General features: G+C 46.6%; 1 protein-coding gene across 1 annotated transcript in view; it reads right to left on the bottom strand.

Annotated features, from left to right (window-relative positions):
* Marchf4 (membrane associated ring-CH-type finger 4) overlaps positions 1–15,916 on the bottom strand; it is a 140,760-nt gene extending 124,844 nt beyond the window's left edge. Inside the window, exon 1 of the mRNA XM_057761922.1 lies at positions 15,410–15,916. Coding sequence (XP_057617905.1) covers positions 15,410–15,913 — 504 coding nt within the window. The 5' untranslated portion in view covers positions 15,914–15,916. The remainder of the gene's footprint in view (positions 1–15,409) is intronic.
* Positions 15,917–18,725: the final 2,809 nt, after the last annotated feature.

The following is an 18,725-nucleotide window of genomic DNA, read 5'->3' as shown; positions in this document are numbered from 1 at the left end:
CAAGCAAGGTGATTGCCTGGGCTTCCCCTACACCAGCCATTTTTAAAGTATTATTTAATTTAAACCTTCTTAAATATTCAAAAAGTTTTAGAAAGCCCCTAAATGGGATAGCTCTACCTAGCACCTCCCGCATCTCAGGGAACATTGCGACAGGGAGGACGGAAAGACTGTGAGAGCCAGCAGAGGAGGAGGGCTGTGGAATGCTGTCTTCTGGACATGGCACGGCCATTACACTCATGAACTCACAGTGTGGCTAACCTGTACAAGACCTGCACAAATCAAATCAGTCAAAATTCTACCGTGGATGGGAGAGGAGCTCACAAGATTTCACCCTCATTGAGGAGCCATTGGTAGTTGATGGCTAATGGGGGAGATCATATGTCTTTGAAGTGTGGTCTCTGGTAGGTTGCCCATCTTCCAATGAATGACCCCCATACCCACGAACATATGGGCAACACCAATTGGACTTAGTGCATTAGTTAAGACAATAAAAGGCGACATGAAGTTGGGAGTGAGGTGTGGAGGAACATGAGGGGAGTTGGAGAAGTTGGAACAAGGTAGATGGGACCAAACTACATCACAAACACATGTGAAATTTTCAAATAAGAAAGAGAAAATATGTGAGTGTTCTATCTGCACATGCACCTTTGTGTTGGAAGAGGGCATCAGATCCCACTGGAGATGGTTGTGAGGCACCATGTGGTTGCTGAGAACTGAACTCAAGCCTCTGGAATATCAGCTAGTGCTTTTAACCACTGAGCCATCTCCTTATCTCCAAGTAATAAGTTTTTTTTTTTTTAAAGAAATGAGCTGAGAAAAAAGTTTCGTGCACCCTCAAATGATCATAACCATACTCTGAGCTCACACTGGGTATACTTATTAACAAAAGCTTATTCTACATTGAAGGACAATTTTTGATTTTGTTCATCGTGATGCTTCCTTACAGATTTGAAAAATCTATATCTAAGGTTTTGTATATCTAAGGTAATTTTTATTTAGCTGACAAGTGTTGCTGGGGTAAGTTGGGTTTTGCATACCCATACATACATATGTGCCTCTTCCTGAAGTCACCAGCCCACAGTCACACCTGGTCCAAGGAAGAAACTCTTCAGGAAATTCTTGCAGGAAATGATGGAGACTGGCAAGATCGGATAACAACATTTGGAGACTCTTTATTGTGTGCTTGTAATGCTATTGTATTCTGTATGGCACATCTGCCGAGAGTTTTTGCACACAGCGATGCCCTGTTATTATCTTTCTTATTCTACAGTGGAGGAAATTAAGATTCGGAGTGTGACTCAACCAATGTCACACACTGGCACAGCGGCATTGGGACTGATGATTCTGGTTCTGAAAGCTTCTCGGTCTGGCTTTTCAGCGCTTTGTCTAAGGTCAAGTTGATAGTCTTATGATCTTATCTACCATGCCAATTCTGTCAAAAGCACATTAGACTATGTTCCCACGGACTTGTTTGTGAAGCAGCTTTCATTTCTGGTGTCCTAAATTCTTTCCCTGAAGCTGCTTTTCCTTCCTCCTATCCTTCTTTCCCTTCCCACAGCCCTCCTCACGCTGGGAATCAATTCCAGGAACCTGCCCATGCTAGGCAAGGACTGTACATTCGCCTTTCATAAAGCCAGTTCTCTACCCGTGGAAGGAGAAACTGGGTTTCTACCAGCCCCGGGTATCACTCTTCTTCCCTCTAATGCAGTAGTTCTCAACAGGTGGGTTTACCATCAGGTATCCTGCAGATCACATATTTACATTACAATTCATAAACAGTAGCAAAATCACAGTTATGAAGTAGCAAAATAATTTCATGGTTGGGGCACTGCAACATAAGGAACTGTATTAAAGGTTCTCTGCATCAGGACAGTTGAGAGCCGCTCTCACAAACAAAGACAGCAGAGCTAGGAGCCTGAGTATCCTCAAGTTCAACCTCCTTTTATAAAGGAGGAAATGGCGACGCTAACTGCTAGCGTTTCTGGAGTGTACAGTGAGGGGCAGGCTGTGTTCTCGATATTTGCCACAGAGAGTAGCATTCAACATCCACAACCACCAAGACAAGCACTATTACCCTCAATTCTAGGGGCTTCTAGAACTCGCTCAGCTCTGAGCACCTTCCCTTTAGACATCCGGGGGATTGCTGTTAGACAGAACCATGCTTCAAGATACAGCAGCGAGTAGGAGAAATCGATGTGTCTCTCTGAGCTGGCACACTTAATGAATTGTGAGGCGTGGGTCTGGTTAGTGTCTGTGGCTCTGACTTGGGATTTCTGGACTTTCCCAGGGAAGCTCCCGGTTTGACAGTATTCAAACACTCTCTGAACACAGCTGTCTTAGGGTGTCTATTTGCTGGGACAAAATGCAAGCGCCAAAGCAACTTGGGGAGGGAAGGGTTTATTCATCTTACAGTTCACAGCACTGTTCATCATCAAAGGAAGTCAGGACAGGAACTCAAACAGGGCAGGAACCTGGAGGCAGGAGCTGACGCAGAGACCATGGAGGGGAGCTGCTTACTAGCTTGTCCCTCATGGCTTGCTCAGCCTGCTTTCTTACAGAACCCAGGACCACCATTTCAGGGATGGAATCGCCCACCGTGGGCGAGGCCCTTCCCCATTGACTACTAATTAAAAAAATGACCTACAAACTTGTCTACAGCCTGATCTAATGGAGGCATTTTCTTAATTGAGGTCCCCCTCCCTCTCAGATGACTCTAGTCTGGGTCAAATTGACATAAAATTATGGAGCATACCAACCCAGGAATGGGAATCAATGATTGTATTCAGGAAACTTAAATTGACTGAGTAACAGGAAAAACAAAACCAACAAACCCCAGATTTAATGCAGCACATGAAAAGCAAGGCCCCCTCAGGTCTGCGTCCCACAGGGATGAACTTTCCCGTCTAGCAGCTGCCCTGTCCGAAACAGGCAGCTTTCAGTTCCACGAAGCAGGGATAGAGAAACTCATGAGGCATTTCTTCCAGCCTTTGCCTGGGTGACATATCATTTCCTTCCTGGACACATGGTCATGTGTCTTACCAAATAGACCCATCCTCCTGATGTGGTGCCCCCAGCTCTAGTACTTATCTGTCCTAGGATTTCGGGTTTGTGGCTACATTTCTTTTTCCCACATTTTTGTGTCCTAATATACAGTATTCTGAGCACAATCGTCAGTCACCTTGGAATCGAATAGAGAGAAAGAAAGAAAGAAAGAAAGAAAGAAAGAAAGAAAGAAAGAAAGAAAGGAAAGAAAGGAGGGAGGGAGGGAGGGAGGGAGGGGGAGGGAGGGGGGAGGGAGGGAAGCAAAAACCTTAGGGTTTAAAATGTAGAATCTATGACACCATACGCAGATCATGGCCTCCAGCTCTGCATTTCATCCCTTTCCTGAGGTCCTTTTAGTGCCCATGAAGGCTTCAGAACTGTTTTTAAAGTGGATGATGGTTATTATCATTATCAACTTGACTGGACTTAGAATCTCCTAGGAGCCACCCCTCTGGGTATGGCTATGAAGCCGTGTCTGGAGAGGTCTGCTGGGGAGAAAAGAACCACTCCAAATGTGGATATCACCATTTCATGAACAAGGGGAGAAAGGGCAGCAGGGAAGAAAACCAGCAGAGCGCAGGCATCACCCCCCCATTCTCCCACCCCCTACCTCCACCCCCCACTTCCCCCACCCAACTTCCTGATTCACAGAGAGATAAGCAAGCTCAGCAGCCATGCCTTCCCCTTCAGGATGGGTTGCAACCTCAAACTGTGAGGGAAGATAAGCCCTTCTTTTCTTTCTTAAAGATGTATTTATTTGTATTTTTAGTGTGTGTTGGTGTTGTTAAATACAAGTATTGGTGTTTTATCTGCAAGTGACAGCACCGCACATGAATGTCGTGCACATGGAGGCCAGAAGAGGGCATTGGATTTTTTGGAACTGGAGTTACAGACAGTTGTGAGCCACCCTGTGGGTGCTGGGAATCGAACTTGGGTCCTCTGGAAGAGTAGCCAGCACTTTTCACTGCAAGGCCGTCTCTCTGGGCAAATCTTTCTGCATAGAAATGATAAAATGTCGCTACAACAAGGTGTGAAGTCCAGGGGAGTATTATTCAGACTTCAGTCATGGATATTGTATATGTAATCCACCTCTATTACTTTCTTCAAAATTTTCATTTATTTTTAATTATCTCACATCTTTATTTCAGTGCATTTACTCTAAAGATGACTTTGTACCACTTCCATAAATGAAAGCCAGTGTCACAAAAATTTACCACAAAAAACTAAACTGTGGGACTTTTGTTCAATGAAATATTACTGAGTACTAAAAAGTGCTGCACGCACCCACATGCGAGTGCGCGCGCGCACACACACACACACACACACACACACACACATACCTAGAAGGGCATGCAGAAAATGCGAATGCATATTACTAAGTGTAAAAGTTAAACTAAAAGAGCTATCTGCTGTATAACCCTAACTAGCTGACATTCTGTAAAGGTCAGACTGTGTGCGTGGGAGAAGTGAATGACAGAAGAGGAACAAAGAGGAGGTTTAGGGCAGTGAAGCCATTCTGTCTGATACTATAATTGTGGAGACGAACATGGGCAGAGTGGTGGAGGGAATACTTGGAAAAGATAGAGCTAACGCAAACCCTGATGGATTCTGGGCAATAATGAGGTTAATATTGGTTAATCAATTGTAACAAACATACCTCTTGGGCGGGAGGAGTTGGCGGCAGGAAGACTGGGAGTGCGTGGGAACTCTCTGAACTTCCTGCTCTGTTTTACTGTTAACATTGTGTTAATGAAAAGACTATTAAAAATAATAGACAGATATGAACAAAATAATCCAAAGTTCTATTTAGATATTGGAGCGTAGCCAAAGGCTCTGAGTCTGATGCCTTCTCTTTTTGTTTACAAGGGAGAGTAACATCGTTGGAAAAGTGTTAAAGACAGGCTGCTAGTGCATAAAATTTCTGTCCTGGACACAATCCTAAGGCATGAGGTCACACCGGACAGGAATAGTATTCTCCTGCGTGAGTCAATGTCATTTAGAAGCACATCCACCCTACCCCAGATATTCCAGGACACGAGCTCAGCGATGGCTGGAAGGCAAGCAGCTCACTGATACGCACCGGATGAGGATTTCCTCTGCCTTTCTCTGCTTGCTGTTCTGTATGCTTAGTCTGGTCCCAGCTTCTGGGGACTCAGAGTCCAGGTAAAGGATCTTTTTCTTTAATTCAACAATTGCTGCCAAGCATAGAACACTGCTTGATAAAGATCAAGCAAGGACATAATGGTGGTGGAAATGGATCAGGATGACTGAGGTATAGTGTTTCTGACCCCTGGGAGAGGACAGAGTTCAGCCGAGTCAGGCCACATGGACGTGGGAGCGGCTGAGCAGACTCCCCATCTAAACATGTGCATGCTGGGGTTTCGCTCGGCTCCAAATACGGCCTTAAATGTCTGAGACACACCGATGGAAAGGGAGCTATATCCTAACTCATGACAGGTTGTCATGTGCTTAGATCTTTAGTGTGTAAGGTGAGATTCTTATGAGTGTTCACATTTAGTATTGCATCGTTGTCTTCTAAACAGTGACATACAGGTATAGGGGAACGAAACAAATAGCCAACCTGGGGAGGGCCCTGAATGAGAATGAAATCGCACCCTTCTGATGTCAAAGCCTGAGTGACGATGCTCCCGGAGACATGGGTGGTGGTTGACACAAAGTCTAGCCTGTTTGGGGGGAGGGGGGGGGCTTGTAAAAAAAATAAGTTTGCTTTTCCCATCATTCTCAACAGAGTGAGGAAAATATGTTTCTGGCCATGTGACCTCACGCCAGGACAATGATTACTACAATTGCTGGTCAATACTCATCAGTATTTGTCCTTACAGACAAACTTTACAGAAAATTTAATTGGCTGGGCCTCTGAAGAGACTATCTTTAAGCGCCATACTAGGAATTTTAATTTATACACATAAGTGCACAGATACATACATACTCACAAATGTGCTTCCTACCAGGCATGTGCTAGGGACCAGAGATAGCATCATTCACATGGAATGAACATGCTCCAGGAAAAAGGAGAAAGAGTCAGCAATGTCTAAGCTCCTGCTCTGTACAGAGTCACGTCTTAGCCATGATGGGAGCTTCAGGAGGGTTCTGCAGGTCTTGACTTTCTCCCATCACATTCAGGTCAACCTCTCTATAAATGAGGAGAATAATTTGATCTGTCTTTCACTGTAATTCTGTAGACAACTTGAAATTTCATAGATTAGTATTGAGTATTTGGCCCATTGGGTGACCCCATATTGCTTACTATTTTTACTAGTTCTCTTAATCCTGTTCAAGTAAGGAGTTTTATATCTATCCTAGTTAGCTTTAGTTGCCAGTTTCACACAGCCTAGAGAAATATTTATGAGGATGGGGCGGTGGTGGTGCACCCCTTTAATCCCAGCACTTGGGAGACAGAGGCAGGTGGATCTCTGTGAGTTCAAGGTCAGCCTGGTCTATATAGTAAGTTCCACCACAGCCAGGGCTATGTAGGGAAACTTTGTCTATGCCCACCTCCTGCAAAGAGCAATTAACTGAGTTAAAACCTAGGGGCCGGGTATCCCTTTATGGGGCAAGAGGTAACTTCTTGGATTCTAGAGCTAGGCAGAGCCTATATTTTCAGATTTCCCACCTCTTCTGATAGCACCTACCTGGTACTCAAAATGTAATTCATATCCAGGCCCAGCAAGACAAACGCCACATGTTCTCTCTATGCAGTTCACATGTCCACACTCAAACACGCACATAATGTGATTTAAAAATCAAAAGAATCTTTATACTTTTTACTAAAGCCAGGCATAGCAGAACACACCTTTAATCCCAGCATTTGGGAGGCAGAGGCAGGTGGGTCTCTGTGAGTTCAAGGCCAGCTTGGTCTACTTAGTGAGTTTCAGGATAGTCAAAGCTACATAGTGAGACCCTGTCTCTAAATAAATAAAGTATTAAAAAGGAGTTTGAACACAGATACCTTGCATGGGTTGACAATGCTCTCCTCCAGAAGACATGGGCTATTAAATGAAAATGCCAAGTGCCAAGACTGGGCTATCTCCCCACAAGTTATTAGTCAGGGAGTCTCTGGGACTCCCCCAAACAACACAGTTATTGCTATTGCTCTCATTATAATGGAGAGTAAGACCTTTTGCTGAAGATATAACACATGTGGATTGTAGAACACAAAATCATGCTGGAACCTACCAGAAAACTCCCTCCACTCTGGCTAGCTTTGATGGTGCCAGAAGAAGGTCACAGGGAGGGACAGGTCAATAATAATATTGCAAGCCCCAGGTGGTGAATCTGAATGCTACAATACTGAGCATCCAGACAGGATGTGCCCACTAGTGCAATGGTGATATGAAGGCTAGAGGGAAAATCAACCACTTTCTGGTTGGATTGAGGCCTGTTCCTCATGAGGAAAATCATATTTGGTACTATAACCCTGGTAAAAAGCCCAGGGGCTCTAGTGGAAAACCTGCTAGTGTTGTTTGGCTCCATGGGCATGCCGTTCAGTTGCCTTCTAAATATTTATGTTTATACCGTAGGCTACTGCTGTTCTTAACCTTGGCCAAAGAGGCTGCTCTCTACCACGGGCAAACAGTTAAGGCACAGACTCTTAACTGATCAAAGTGCTGAGGATAATTGACTGTTGAGTGTCCATCCCCAACTGGGACATCTCTACCACCCTCCAGCTCAAGACCAGGGAAGGAGGGGGGAAGAACGTAAGAGCTGGATGATGGGAGAATGCTCTGAGACGCTGCCTTCTGGACAGGATAGGGTCACTGCTCTCACGAACTCCCTGCGCTGTGGCCACCCACACGAGATCAAGCCAACAAGATCAAGAATTCTAACAGGCATCACTGATTGGACTCAGTGGGTTATCAAAGAAAAAAGACCAGGCAGTGATGGCACACACCTTTAATCTCAACACTCGGGAGGCAGAGGCAGGTGGATCTCTGTGAGTTTGAGACTAGCCTGGCCTACAGAGTGAGTTCCAGGACAGGTTCCAAAGTTACACAAAGAAATCCTGTCCCAAAAAAACAAAAAAGGAGGAGAAGGGGAAGAGGAAGAAGAAGAAGAAGAAGAAGAAGAAGAAGAAGAAGAAGAAGAAGAAGAAGAAGAAGAAGAAGAAGAAGAAGAAGAAGAAGAAGAAGATGATGATGATATAAGAAGATATAAGAAGATATGAAGTGGAAGGGGTTATTTTGGGGGACAGTCAGAGGGAGTGGGAAGGGAAGTCAGGGGTAGATAACATCAATACATATTCTCTATATATGAAATTGCCATGTATGTATAAAGAATATCTAAAGAACAAATAAAAGATATTCTGGAAAACATAATTTATTCAATCCTCTGTGTACATCCATTTTTGCTTTTCACATCCAAACAAGGAGATATCAAATGTGCACTGATGTAATATATATGTATATATGCAAATCCTGCCTTGCATACAATTGATCTCGTGTAGGGGAGGGGACGCTGTGCAGCTTGGACCACACAATGTTAACTTGACAGCTCCTTTACATTCAGGCATTCTTGCCATCAAACAAGAAGTGCTTGCTCATTTCCTCAGGCCTTCTAGGATGCCCCCTCCCTTCAGCCTCCTTCCCTGTCCGACACTCATAGGATACAGCTGGGCTTCTCCAACCACGTTCTCAGCTCGTCCCCAAGTCTACCTTCTCTCAGGCTCTCTCGGAATCCGTATTTCTCAACTTCCTGCCCTTCCAGCTGTATTAAGCAACTCTCTAGATGAATGGCTGAGCCTGAAGCCACATCCAATAAGTGAGTCAAAGCTTCCCAAAGTGATGCAGACTGGCAAGTGCAAGATTACTCTAGAGAGCAACAGGTGGAGCCATGGTTCTCAACCTGTGGGTCATGACCCCTTTGCGGGGTGGCAAGCGACCCTTTCACAGGCGTCACGTATCTGATATCCTGCATAGCAGATGTTTACATTACGATTCACAACGGTGGCAGAATTACAGTTATGAAGCAGCCACAAAAATAATCTTAGGTTTGGGGGTCACTACAACGTGAAGAACTGTATCAAAGGGTCGCAGCATTAGGAGGGCTGAGAACCACTGGTGAGAAGGATCAACAGATAACTGATTGTACAGCTGTCAAGACAGTATCCTCCCCCAACTCATCCCTCTCTCTCCCTCTCTCTCTTTATCTCTTGCTCACTTTCTCTTGTTCTCTTTCTCTCTCTGTGTGTGTGTACGTGTGAAAGAGATAGAGAAAGATAGACAGAGATAGAGAGAAAGAGACATATTCTGGTATTTTCATAAGCATAGTCTGTGCATGTCAATAATACCCCAATTGGCAAAATATCCAGGTACCTGGCTGTGAGGTTTGAGCATCTTTATATCAATGCCCAGCAGACATTAGAGCATTAGTAATGAAGAATTAGCATTAAGATGAAGCAAGGGTCCTTGGAGCTTGCAGTTTTAGTAGGACCCATAGAAACTGAAGTAGGGACTTTAAATGGAAGTAGAAACTAAAAGGCAACAATAGAAAAACTGAAGACAGTGGCCGCCTTTTCGAGTAGAAACCTGTATTCTTCCATCCGTGGTGGTGTCTTGCCTATCGCGCATGAAGAGCTTGCTCCCTACCCTGGAACGTGCATGGTGAGAAGCCATGATTGCACTAATCATAGGACTACCAAGAATTTGGGATTCCTATAAAGGATGACAAAGTCCATTTATTTCTCAAGGACACATTTGAATACTCTGCTTACTGAGACAAGATGTCCCAACATTAGATAAGCCTTGCAGGATAGGGTGTCATTTCTTTCTGCTTGGATTTAAGAAATTCTTCTGTCGTCCCCGTCTCCCCCCCCAACAATGTCCTTTGTGAACTGAAACTCTCAAGCCAAGAAAGAAGCATCCTCTAGCCCCAGACATCCATAACATTTCTCTCTAAAGCAGTCTATGGCATTTTTGCCTAGCTTTGGCAGAATGTACTTGATAGTATCAAAGCTCAAACTGAGTCCCCTGGAGATCCCTCGCCAGCCAAGGCACTCCCCTTTATGGCCCTTCTTTCATACAACACATTCTCAGCACTGGATGGAAGTGGGCTTTTTTACTTTTTCTCCTAAACATTCTCTTTTTTTCCAATTATCTTGACCATAGATATGTCCACTTGAGCAAACATTTCATCACCTAATCTAGAGCACTGAAGTGAGTACCAGGCACTGGGCTGAGATCTAATGACCTGGTGAGGAAGAAGCACACACAGGTCACTTTCTCCTGGGATCTTATAGTCCTTTCCTAATGCCTCCCTTGGACCCAGGCAAGTGCTCTGGCTTTAGAAGTTAATAGCTGTTCCCTCCTCAAGCACAGCTGACAACAGAGAAGGAGTCTGAAAAGACGAGGAGCCAGGTCCTTGTTCTGGAATGTGCTCCAGTTACCTGGTACCCTGGAGTTCTTGCCCAGATAGAGATGAGCCTGCTCCTAGGACCTAGAGGACTTTCTTCAGGTCTATAGACTTCCATCCTAGGCTAGAGGACTATGGGAAGAAACCACTGTTTAGCAAATGGTATGGACAGAACTTGGACGAAAGAATCAGAGTGGTCTGTGGATATCTCCATCAGCCAATGCAGAATTCAGACAAACCTAAAATTTATAAATTCAAACTCATTCTCCTACTTACTTTGAATCCACAGTAGCCAGATTGAGAGAAGAGAGCTATATTTAACAGTCTGTTTAGATGGCTTTATTACTTGTAAATATTCCAGCCTACAGTGTGAGAGCTTCTATTATCATCTTTGTCTAAGATTCATAAGCTTTAGGTATGGGTTTGTTCATGGCGCAAAGAGGTATTAATGAGGCAAGTACACAAGGAAATATAAACTCAAACTGCAGTTCCTAGAAGAGCCAACGCATCATCTGGGCCTAAACTGCTCTTCTGGATCTTCATTCCCAGAGTTCTCCGTGCATCTAGCAGGTTCCTCTGAACCTTGTAAAACCTTAATTCTATGGTTCAATAAACCACCACACTGACTATAGCCTTCCTTGTCATTCTCTTTCTCTGTGAACAAAGTTCTCAGGAAGCTAGCCCCGGGAGAACAAAAAAGACACTAGAGTCTGCTGAATTCTTCTAGACGGGTTTCCTACTTTTCATTAAATCCAAAGAGTGTGCCTACTCCCGACCCTGCTCTAGACTGCATCCTTAGCCCTGAGCCCCACCTCCAGGCATTGCACAGCTCCCCAGGCTGGCAGGTGGTTTCGTCTCTTTGTGAAACCACACTTTTCTTACATCTTTTCTGTTGCTTTCTATCTAGCCTCAACCTTTCAGCCGGAATCTGTTTCCTCTCACTTGGTCTTCAATGGCAACAGAGAAGCCTTCCTGACTAATTGGGGGAAAGTAGCAAATCCCCCACCACCATCCTCCATACCTCTCTTTCTGAATAGGTATCCAACCCACTGGCTGTTTTTAAACCCGTCTCTTTCTTGTTCAGATAATAACGAAACTCACTCAGGCTCATCTTCTGTGTGTTCTTGATCTCCGTCAGGTCCTGTGATGTCTGGGTTAGATGGTGACATCCTAGAAGAACGGGCCACATCTAACGTGTGTCTCTAGCCCCTGCTCAGCAAAGCAGCAGGGCTAGTTGGCTCTTAATAAAGACTTTGGTGTTGGAAACAGAGGAACAGCACTCTGTGCCTAGAGCATTATATGTGCAAGAGAAGCCATCCACGGCAGCACCAGCCCTCCTGCTAGCCTGTGCACTGGGGCACACCTGAACAAAGCAAGGGGAATGCTGTCTCGCATTGGAGAGAATAATAACCATAAGAGAACACTGCCACGGCTGCTGTTGTAGCATTGACTGACTTGGTGTTCAGAGTCATCCTACAAAGCAGGGACTGTCATTATCGTACAAATGAGGAATCAGAGGCACAGTTAAGCCATATAGCTAGTTCATTACTCCAGTTAGGGCCGTCTGACCTCAGGCAGCCTCACCATACCAACCACCGTGCACTGTTCTTTTGGGAGGGTTGGACATTAGCCACAAGTAGAGAGTAAGGGGAGATGCAAAAGCCCCTGCTGCACACTCTCGGGGGTCCATGAACACAGTCTTACATGAACGAATGGCTGAGAGGAGAATGGAATGGCTACTCAGGAACTTTCTAGAATGGAGCCAACAGGTTCTCAAAGCATTTGTTCATACCCCATCCTTCCTTCTCCTCCCAGAACTCCTCTTCTATTTTGTAAACATTCTAAGTCTGCTCACATTTGGATTTTTGAGTTTGTTGTTTCATGCAGAGAGAAGGCTTTCCCCAGATCTGTACCCTGCCGGGTCCTCCTCATCATTTAGGTGCCAGCTTGGATGGGGCATTCTTAGGAAGGCTCTCCCTGCTTGCCCTATCGAAAGTGGATGGACTATCTTGTCCCTTCTTTTCATTCATGGTTAACTCATTATTGTGTATGGTCTTGTCTTACTTGTTTTCACTGTGGTTCTCCATCTGCAATCACCTTGTTTACCTACTAGTTCATTTGCCCGTTTCTGTGCCCCCCCCCCGAAGGCCAACTTCAAGACAGCAGAGATCTCATCTGCTTTTGTTCACTTGGGGAGGCTTAGTCCTGGAGCCATGGCACCCTGTGGCTTTTAACCATCAAATAAGCACACACGAGTGAATGGATGCAAAGTCCTTTGTGGAAACCTGCAAATGTGAACCTAACTGAATCTCCCTGGAGTCCTTCACTGTATTACTGTCAGTACTTTGCAGGAGGAGACCAAATCTTTATTTTTGTCAATCTTTTGGATCCTCGAGTAGTGGCGAATGAGAGCGTGGTATGTGGGAGGGCAAGTTTTTGGTTCCTTTGTTTGGACAGGGAAAAAAAAAAAACCAAGCCATTCAGCTATTCAGGTCGCAGATTACTCCTCTCCTAGACCAGGGAGAGACAGCTGCTTGACAGTGATCTCTGTCTGTCTGTCTGTCTGTCTGTCTGTCTGTCTGTCTCAACAGAAACTGAAATACAGAAATCTCCACCTGACACTTCTCTGTCTCCACCTCTCCTCTTTTTCTCTTGAGTGCCCCAGCTTCTCTCCTTTGTCTTCCTTCCTCATTGAAATTCTGGAAATAAAAGTGAGAACTGGGAAACATAACAATTCCCATTTCTCTTGTTAGCACTGTAGCATAATCCCAGGAAAACCTCTCGGCTCCTACAACAAGTAACCCTTCCCAACATGACAATCTTTCTTTCTTTCTTTCTTTCTTTCTTTCTTTCTTTCTTTCTTTCTTTCTTTCTTTCTTTCTTTCTTTCTTTTTCTTCAAGACATGGTTTCCCTTTATAGCCTTGGCTGTCCTGGAACTCACTCAGTAGACTAGCCTGGCCTCGAACTCAGAGATCCACCCACTTCTGCCTCTCAAGTGCTGGGATTAAAGGTGTGTGCCACCACCTCCTGACCCGTGATAATCATTTTTAAGAAGGGCTTGATTTGGCCCCATCACAGCGAAGACACAGCCCCTCCCACATAATAAGAGAACCCATTCCTCCAGTGATGGTAGCTTTTTTTATTCAGCGTTTCATTTATAACACACAGTAAAGATGATGAACAGCAGATGTTCCCAGCCCTTGGTCAGCCCTTGGATCACAAGAGGGCATTTTAGGGTATTACTAATGATCCCCCTTTGTTTCCTTTTTCCAATAAAATGCAGCTTTTCCATGATCGAAAAACATGTTAATAATATGTTAATCCCTTACAAGGTATTTTCACACTTCTGGGCTCTCCTACAAAGGAAGAATATGGAAAGCAAGTGCTATCTCGTAGAAATTGGAATGGAGGCCTAGAGGCATAAAGTTATTTGAAGAATATTTCACAGCAGGTGAAATATTATCTCAGCACACATTCCAAGACTTGCTGTTTTCTAGAGACAAGAGAACTCTTGCCAGAAGGCACACTTCCAATAGCCCCTGTGATACACACACATGCGCCAGCCCATATGGGGAAAGGAAGAAATAGTTTTGGAAGTTAATAAGCAAAATCACTCTATGTTTTGGGAAAGCTGAGGTCCCTGAATGAGACAAATCCTGACACCAGCGAGGCTCATCGTTGCTATTAGCCACAGGCCCACACCTTCCACAGTAGCCCAGTACTGACAACAGAGCAATGTGCTAGAAGAAAGATGAGTGGGCAGCCTGGACCTCCTGAGCCACCAGCATTCCATTTGCTGCTTCAGGAAACCATAGTCATAAATGGAGGAGCCCAACCCTCAGTCTCTCAGAGAGACTTCTTCACTTCCTTTCACAATGCCTAGGTGGTAGCCCCAGGCATCACCAGTCCCTAAGTGCTTTGCCCATTCAGAGTCAAGAGGAAAAATGAATGAAAACGTAAGCTAAGCCTGTGTCTGTCTCATAAAGTTAGCAAGAAGGGGGCTATCAGGAGCACCGATGTGGCACCCTCGTCTACTGACACCTATGCAAGAACACCCAGGATCTCTCCACTTCAAGACACTGCTGAGGAGGTCACTGAGGTGATCACAGAACCCTGCCCACGTCCCTATCAAATGTTGCCGCTCCTCCATCACTAAGGAGACCTGATCTCCAGGTGAGTCTTGTTTTCCTGGGATTCTCTACTATGTGTCTTCGCAATTCAAAACTGTTGTGGATTAGCACATCCATCCAGTGTTGTGAACACTAGACAGCTGGAGTAATGAGAGGGTTGTCTGTGGAAATCTGAATAGATAAGGAAGGGAGACCCTGCCTAACTTGAAAAAAAAAACCTCTGTCCCATGCCATGAATGGGAAAAGTGTAAGGGAAGGGGAATAGATCTGGCAAGATTCTTTCCCAATGTCCCTTAAACTCAGTCTGGCTTAAAGTATCTGATTCCAACACAGGACAAATTCAAGATCACCAAAAAGTGTCTTGGCAAACTGAAGTAGCCTCAAAGGAAACAAACAAACAGGTTTTGGAGTTCACTCTATGAGACTAGGAAGGGAGAGCATAATCTTGGCACAATTTTGGGAAAGGAAGAAATATGAATGCAGAGGTGACTATGGGTTGAGGGGGTTACTAGCATGAAACCAGCTAAAAGTGTTTTTTAGCAACAAACATGAAGGTCCCTCTGAGTCTCTCCACTTCATTGCTTCTGGATCTTCTGTTCTGAGTGTTTAGGGAAGTTTGGGGATGGAATTGAAGAGGCTTGCTTTGGGGGAGGGTGCAAAATCCAAGTGCAACTGAGCTAGTTACCGAACAGGCTCCTTTAGGCACCTATTGGTCAAGCTTCACCAAAACATCGCTGAGAAACTCTAAACACTTACTGTCTCTGACACTAGAAAAAGCATAATAGTTCCCTCGGGCAAACAGTTAAGTGGCAATCTTCATGGTCTGGAGACACCACACACCAAAGCAGGGGAAATGGAAAGGACTCACCTGTTCTGGTCCCTGGAAACAGATGCGGCAGAGGGGAGTCCTCATGCCACTGTCCAAGCTACTTCCTAGAGAGTAGCTGTCCTCAGCTTTCTCCTTACAGAATTCATCGGAGGAAGCACTGCTGAGCAGGGAGGCAGGTGGCCCTGTGGCTGGGCCATCCCAGCTATCTTCCACAGAAGGAGGCAAAGGTGGTGGAGGTGGCAGAGGAGGGGTCTCCCTTCCCACGGCTTCTCGAGGGCCCCTCCAGCCTGCCCACCCCCCGGCACCCAGAGCCGGCAGGGTGTTGTTGTTGGCCGCCACACCAGGGAACTGGGGGTCGCCGTGCATGGGCAGGGGCGCTGGAGGGGGGCGCCTCAGTAAGAAAACCTTCAGATCATTGAAGAGCATTCGGCAGCGGCACTTGAGGAGACCCTGGTGGCGCAACATCTGGGGAGCTGGGGTGCACAATCCACAGCAGTAGCAGCCACAGCAGCAGCAGCACCACAGCAGCCCACCCAGGGGCATGAGCGTGTGACGGGGAAGCAGAGGACTGGAGAGGGGCAGCTGGAGTCTTTGAAGAGGTGGATAGGGTGGGGCTTGGGGTCCACAGTGTTTCTGTGTTAAGGAAGAACCTCCTTTCTTATTGGCTCTTCTTACAACCCCTCCAAGCAGCAAAATAAAGTACCTCCTAGACTGACAACTGTGAGCCGATGATTCTGAACGCTCCTAAGAAAAATGCAAAGTAAAAAAGTTTTTCTTGTCTTGGCAACCCCACCCCAACCTCAGACTTAGCTCTGACTGTTGTCTCCTTTCTGTCTTTGACCCCAGAATACGGGCAATAGAAGAAGCATCAAGACTGATATGTATGACCAATGTCTACTTGTTAAAAGTTCCCAAGGAAAAGATTGCTAGGTTCTTCTTAAATCTCTAGACTGTGGTAAATCTCTCTTATATAAAAGGGTGGAAAAGATTATAAATCAAATTTGGAGCAGCTAGATCTGGGCTTAGGGAAACCAGCTCGGTGAAGAATCCAGGACTGCACGTGAGAGAAAAAAAAAACATAAGCTTCTTCAGGTAGTAAGAAGCGGTTGGGGGAAGGCGGGGTGGGGGTAGGAGGATGCAGAGAAGGTTAGGAGAAGTTCTAATTCTCTTGGGCAGAAAACTGGAGCAATTAACCCCCAGTAGCACCAGAGTTGCTTTTAAGAGAGGAACTGGGGAACTGGTTGCAGGTGAAATTGGGCAAAGAGCTTGTGCTTTGCCTATGCAGCCAAAAGGCTACACAGAAGAGGTGGGGTATAGGGCGGTGGACCAGGAAAGGGTGTAGGAAAAAAAGATCCTTAACCCTCCAAAGGCTGCTTGCTTCCGGAGCCTAAGGTCCTGAATAGAGGAGGGGTGTGCTTGAGAGAGGGAAGGTGATGGAGTAGAGAAAAGAGGTAGAGAAGAGGGGCGTGGGGAGGGGACAGGAGAAAGGAATAGTTACATGACCTCAGCCCCCAGCCCACTCCAGCTGCAGTCTGTAAATCCGAGGCCCCTCCCCTTGGTTCCATCAAAGGTCTCTTCGGGCGAGGTTCGAGAGCTGGAAGATAGGCAGGTCCGAGCTGGAAAGTGGCCTCGCTTTCTCCTCCTCGTCCTCTTCTGGGTCGCTGTCGTCGTCCTCCTGCTCTGGGTCTGCACGCGACCGGCGCTGCTGCTGTGGCGGCAGAAGCGACTGCTGGTCGGCGTCCTGGTGTCTCCCGGGCGGGAGCTGCTCCTGCTGGTCCTCTGGCTGCTGCCCGCGGTCCAGCGCGGTCGCGACTCCAGGCTTCATGATCCTCCTCCTCTTCCTTCCCGGGGGGCTGGCCCTGAGCCCCCGCTCCCGGGCAGTGCTGCCATGCAACCAGAGACAAGGCAGGCGTGGGGGGTAGGGGCGGTGGGGAAGTGATGAGGAGAATAAAAAAAAAAATACTAATGGACAATTCAGGACAAATCAGGAAAGAGTGCTTCTGGCGGGTGGGGGCGGAGGAGGGCGGCTGCCAGGTCCTGTTGGCAGCTCTGCCCCCGCTCCCCTACATAGGGCGGCCTCGGCCCGCTCTCTGCTCCCACCCCCACGCCGCCCCTCCCTCCTCCGGCTGCCTCTGGCTGGCTGGGCTCGCTGCTGTTGCTACCTCTCCTCGCAGATGCACGGACGTAAGGCTTGTTTGCGGTGTAAGCCGAAGGTGGGGAGGGGGGAATAGAGACGGTGTGGCCGAGATGGTCAGGCAGACGGCACTTGGCTCCAGCTTGGTCCTGGAGACACCCTAGAACCGTATATAAATATATCTCTTAGAAAAGCCGAAAAGGAAGCAAATCAGATTCCAGCCTGCTGCCAGGTGTTGTCTTCCGCCGTTGCTCAGCACCCGCCGCCGCGACTGCTGCCCCCCTGGCTCAGTTCCCAAAGGGGTGGTGCTGGAAGGGAGGTGCCGGGGCAGTAGACTGACGGTCCGCGGACTGGAAACAAGCTTCTTGGAGCGGAGAAGGCACCCAGCTACTTCCACCCGCGCGGCCAGTGAAGCCGCTGCTGCGTTCAGCACCTGGGTGAGTGGACAGCTCCCACCCAGACCCCGAGCGTCACGCTAGTGGGGGCCTGACGCAGACGCTGCTGAGAGATGGAGGAGGGAAAGGATACGAGAGCGAAAGAGACTGTGAGAGAGCGAGCCAGAGGAGAGAGAACCGTTTGAAGGAAAAGGATGGGGAGGAACCAGGGGAAAGGGAGGTAACGAAGAGAAGGAGGGATTTAGGAGAGGAAGGAGGAGGCAGTGAAGAGTAAAAGAGGCAGAATGGGAACTTGGGTGGAGTGATGCCGGCACTCACTCCCACGTCTTCCCCCAGCTGGAAAGGATTCGGGTGGACAGTACTATTCGTAGGCTCCCTGTTGGCTCCCTGCTCACTGTACCCTCTAACCACTTCCCTCAGCTCGTATACATCCCATACAGTTGCCTCTTAACATGGTGCTCTTCGTTGAAAGCACTTAAAGTGGATGTCACTTTGTAAGCTTTGGAAAAGATGAAGTTTTGTGACTTCCATATCGAAGCTGGTACCTGCTGGAGATTAAATCTGTCATGATTAAAACCTCATGAAAAAAGGGCTTTAAACTTTCAAACAATTTCGCCTTTTAGAATTTAGACTGCAATGGGAAAGGCTCTCTCTCCCTCTCTTCCTTTATCTCTCTATCCCTTCTTCCCTTCCTCCCTCCTATTCTCTGCTGTGTTTTGGTTTCATATTGATCCCATAAGCCTGACTCAATGGCTTGAAATGAGGAACATATTTGTAAGTGATTTATAGCCACCATCACCACAAATCTTCAAGCCATCATGTTCTT

Source organism: Chionomys nivalis, chromosome 2, assembly GCF_950005125.1.
Source record: "Chionomys nivalis chromosome 2, mChiNiv1.1, whole genome shotgun sequence".
Classification (NCBI taxonomy): domain Eukaryota; kingdom Metazoa; phylum Chordata; class Mammalia; order Rodentia; family Cricetidae; genus Chionomys; species Chionomys nivalis.
This window is presented reverse-complemented; position numbering and strand designations above follow the sequence as displayed.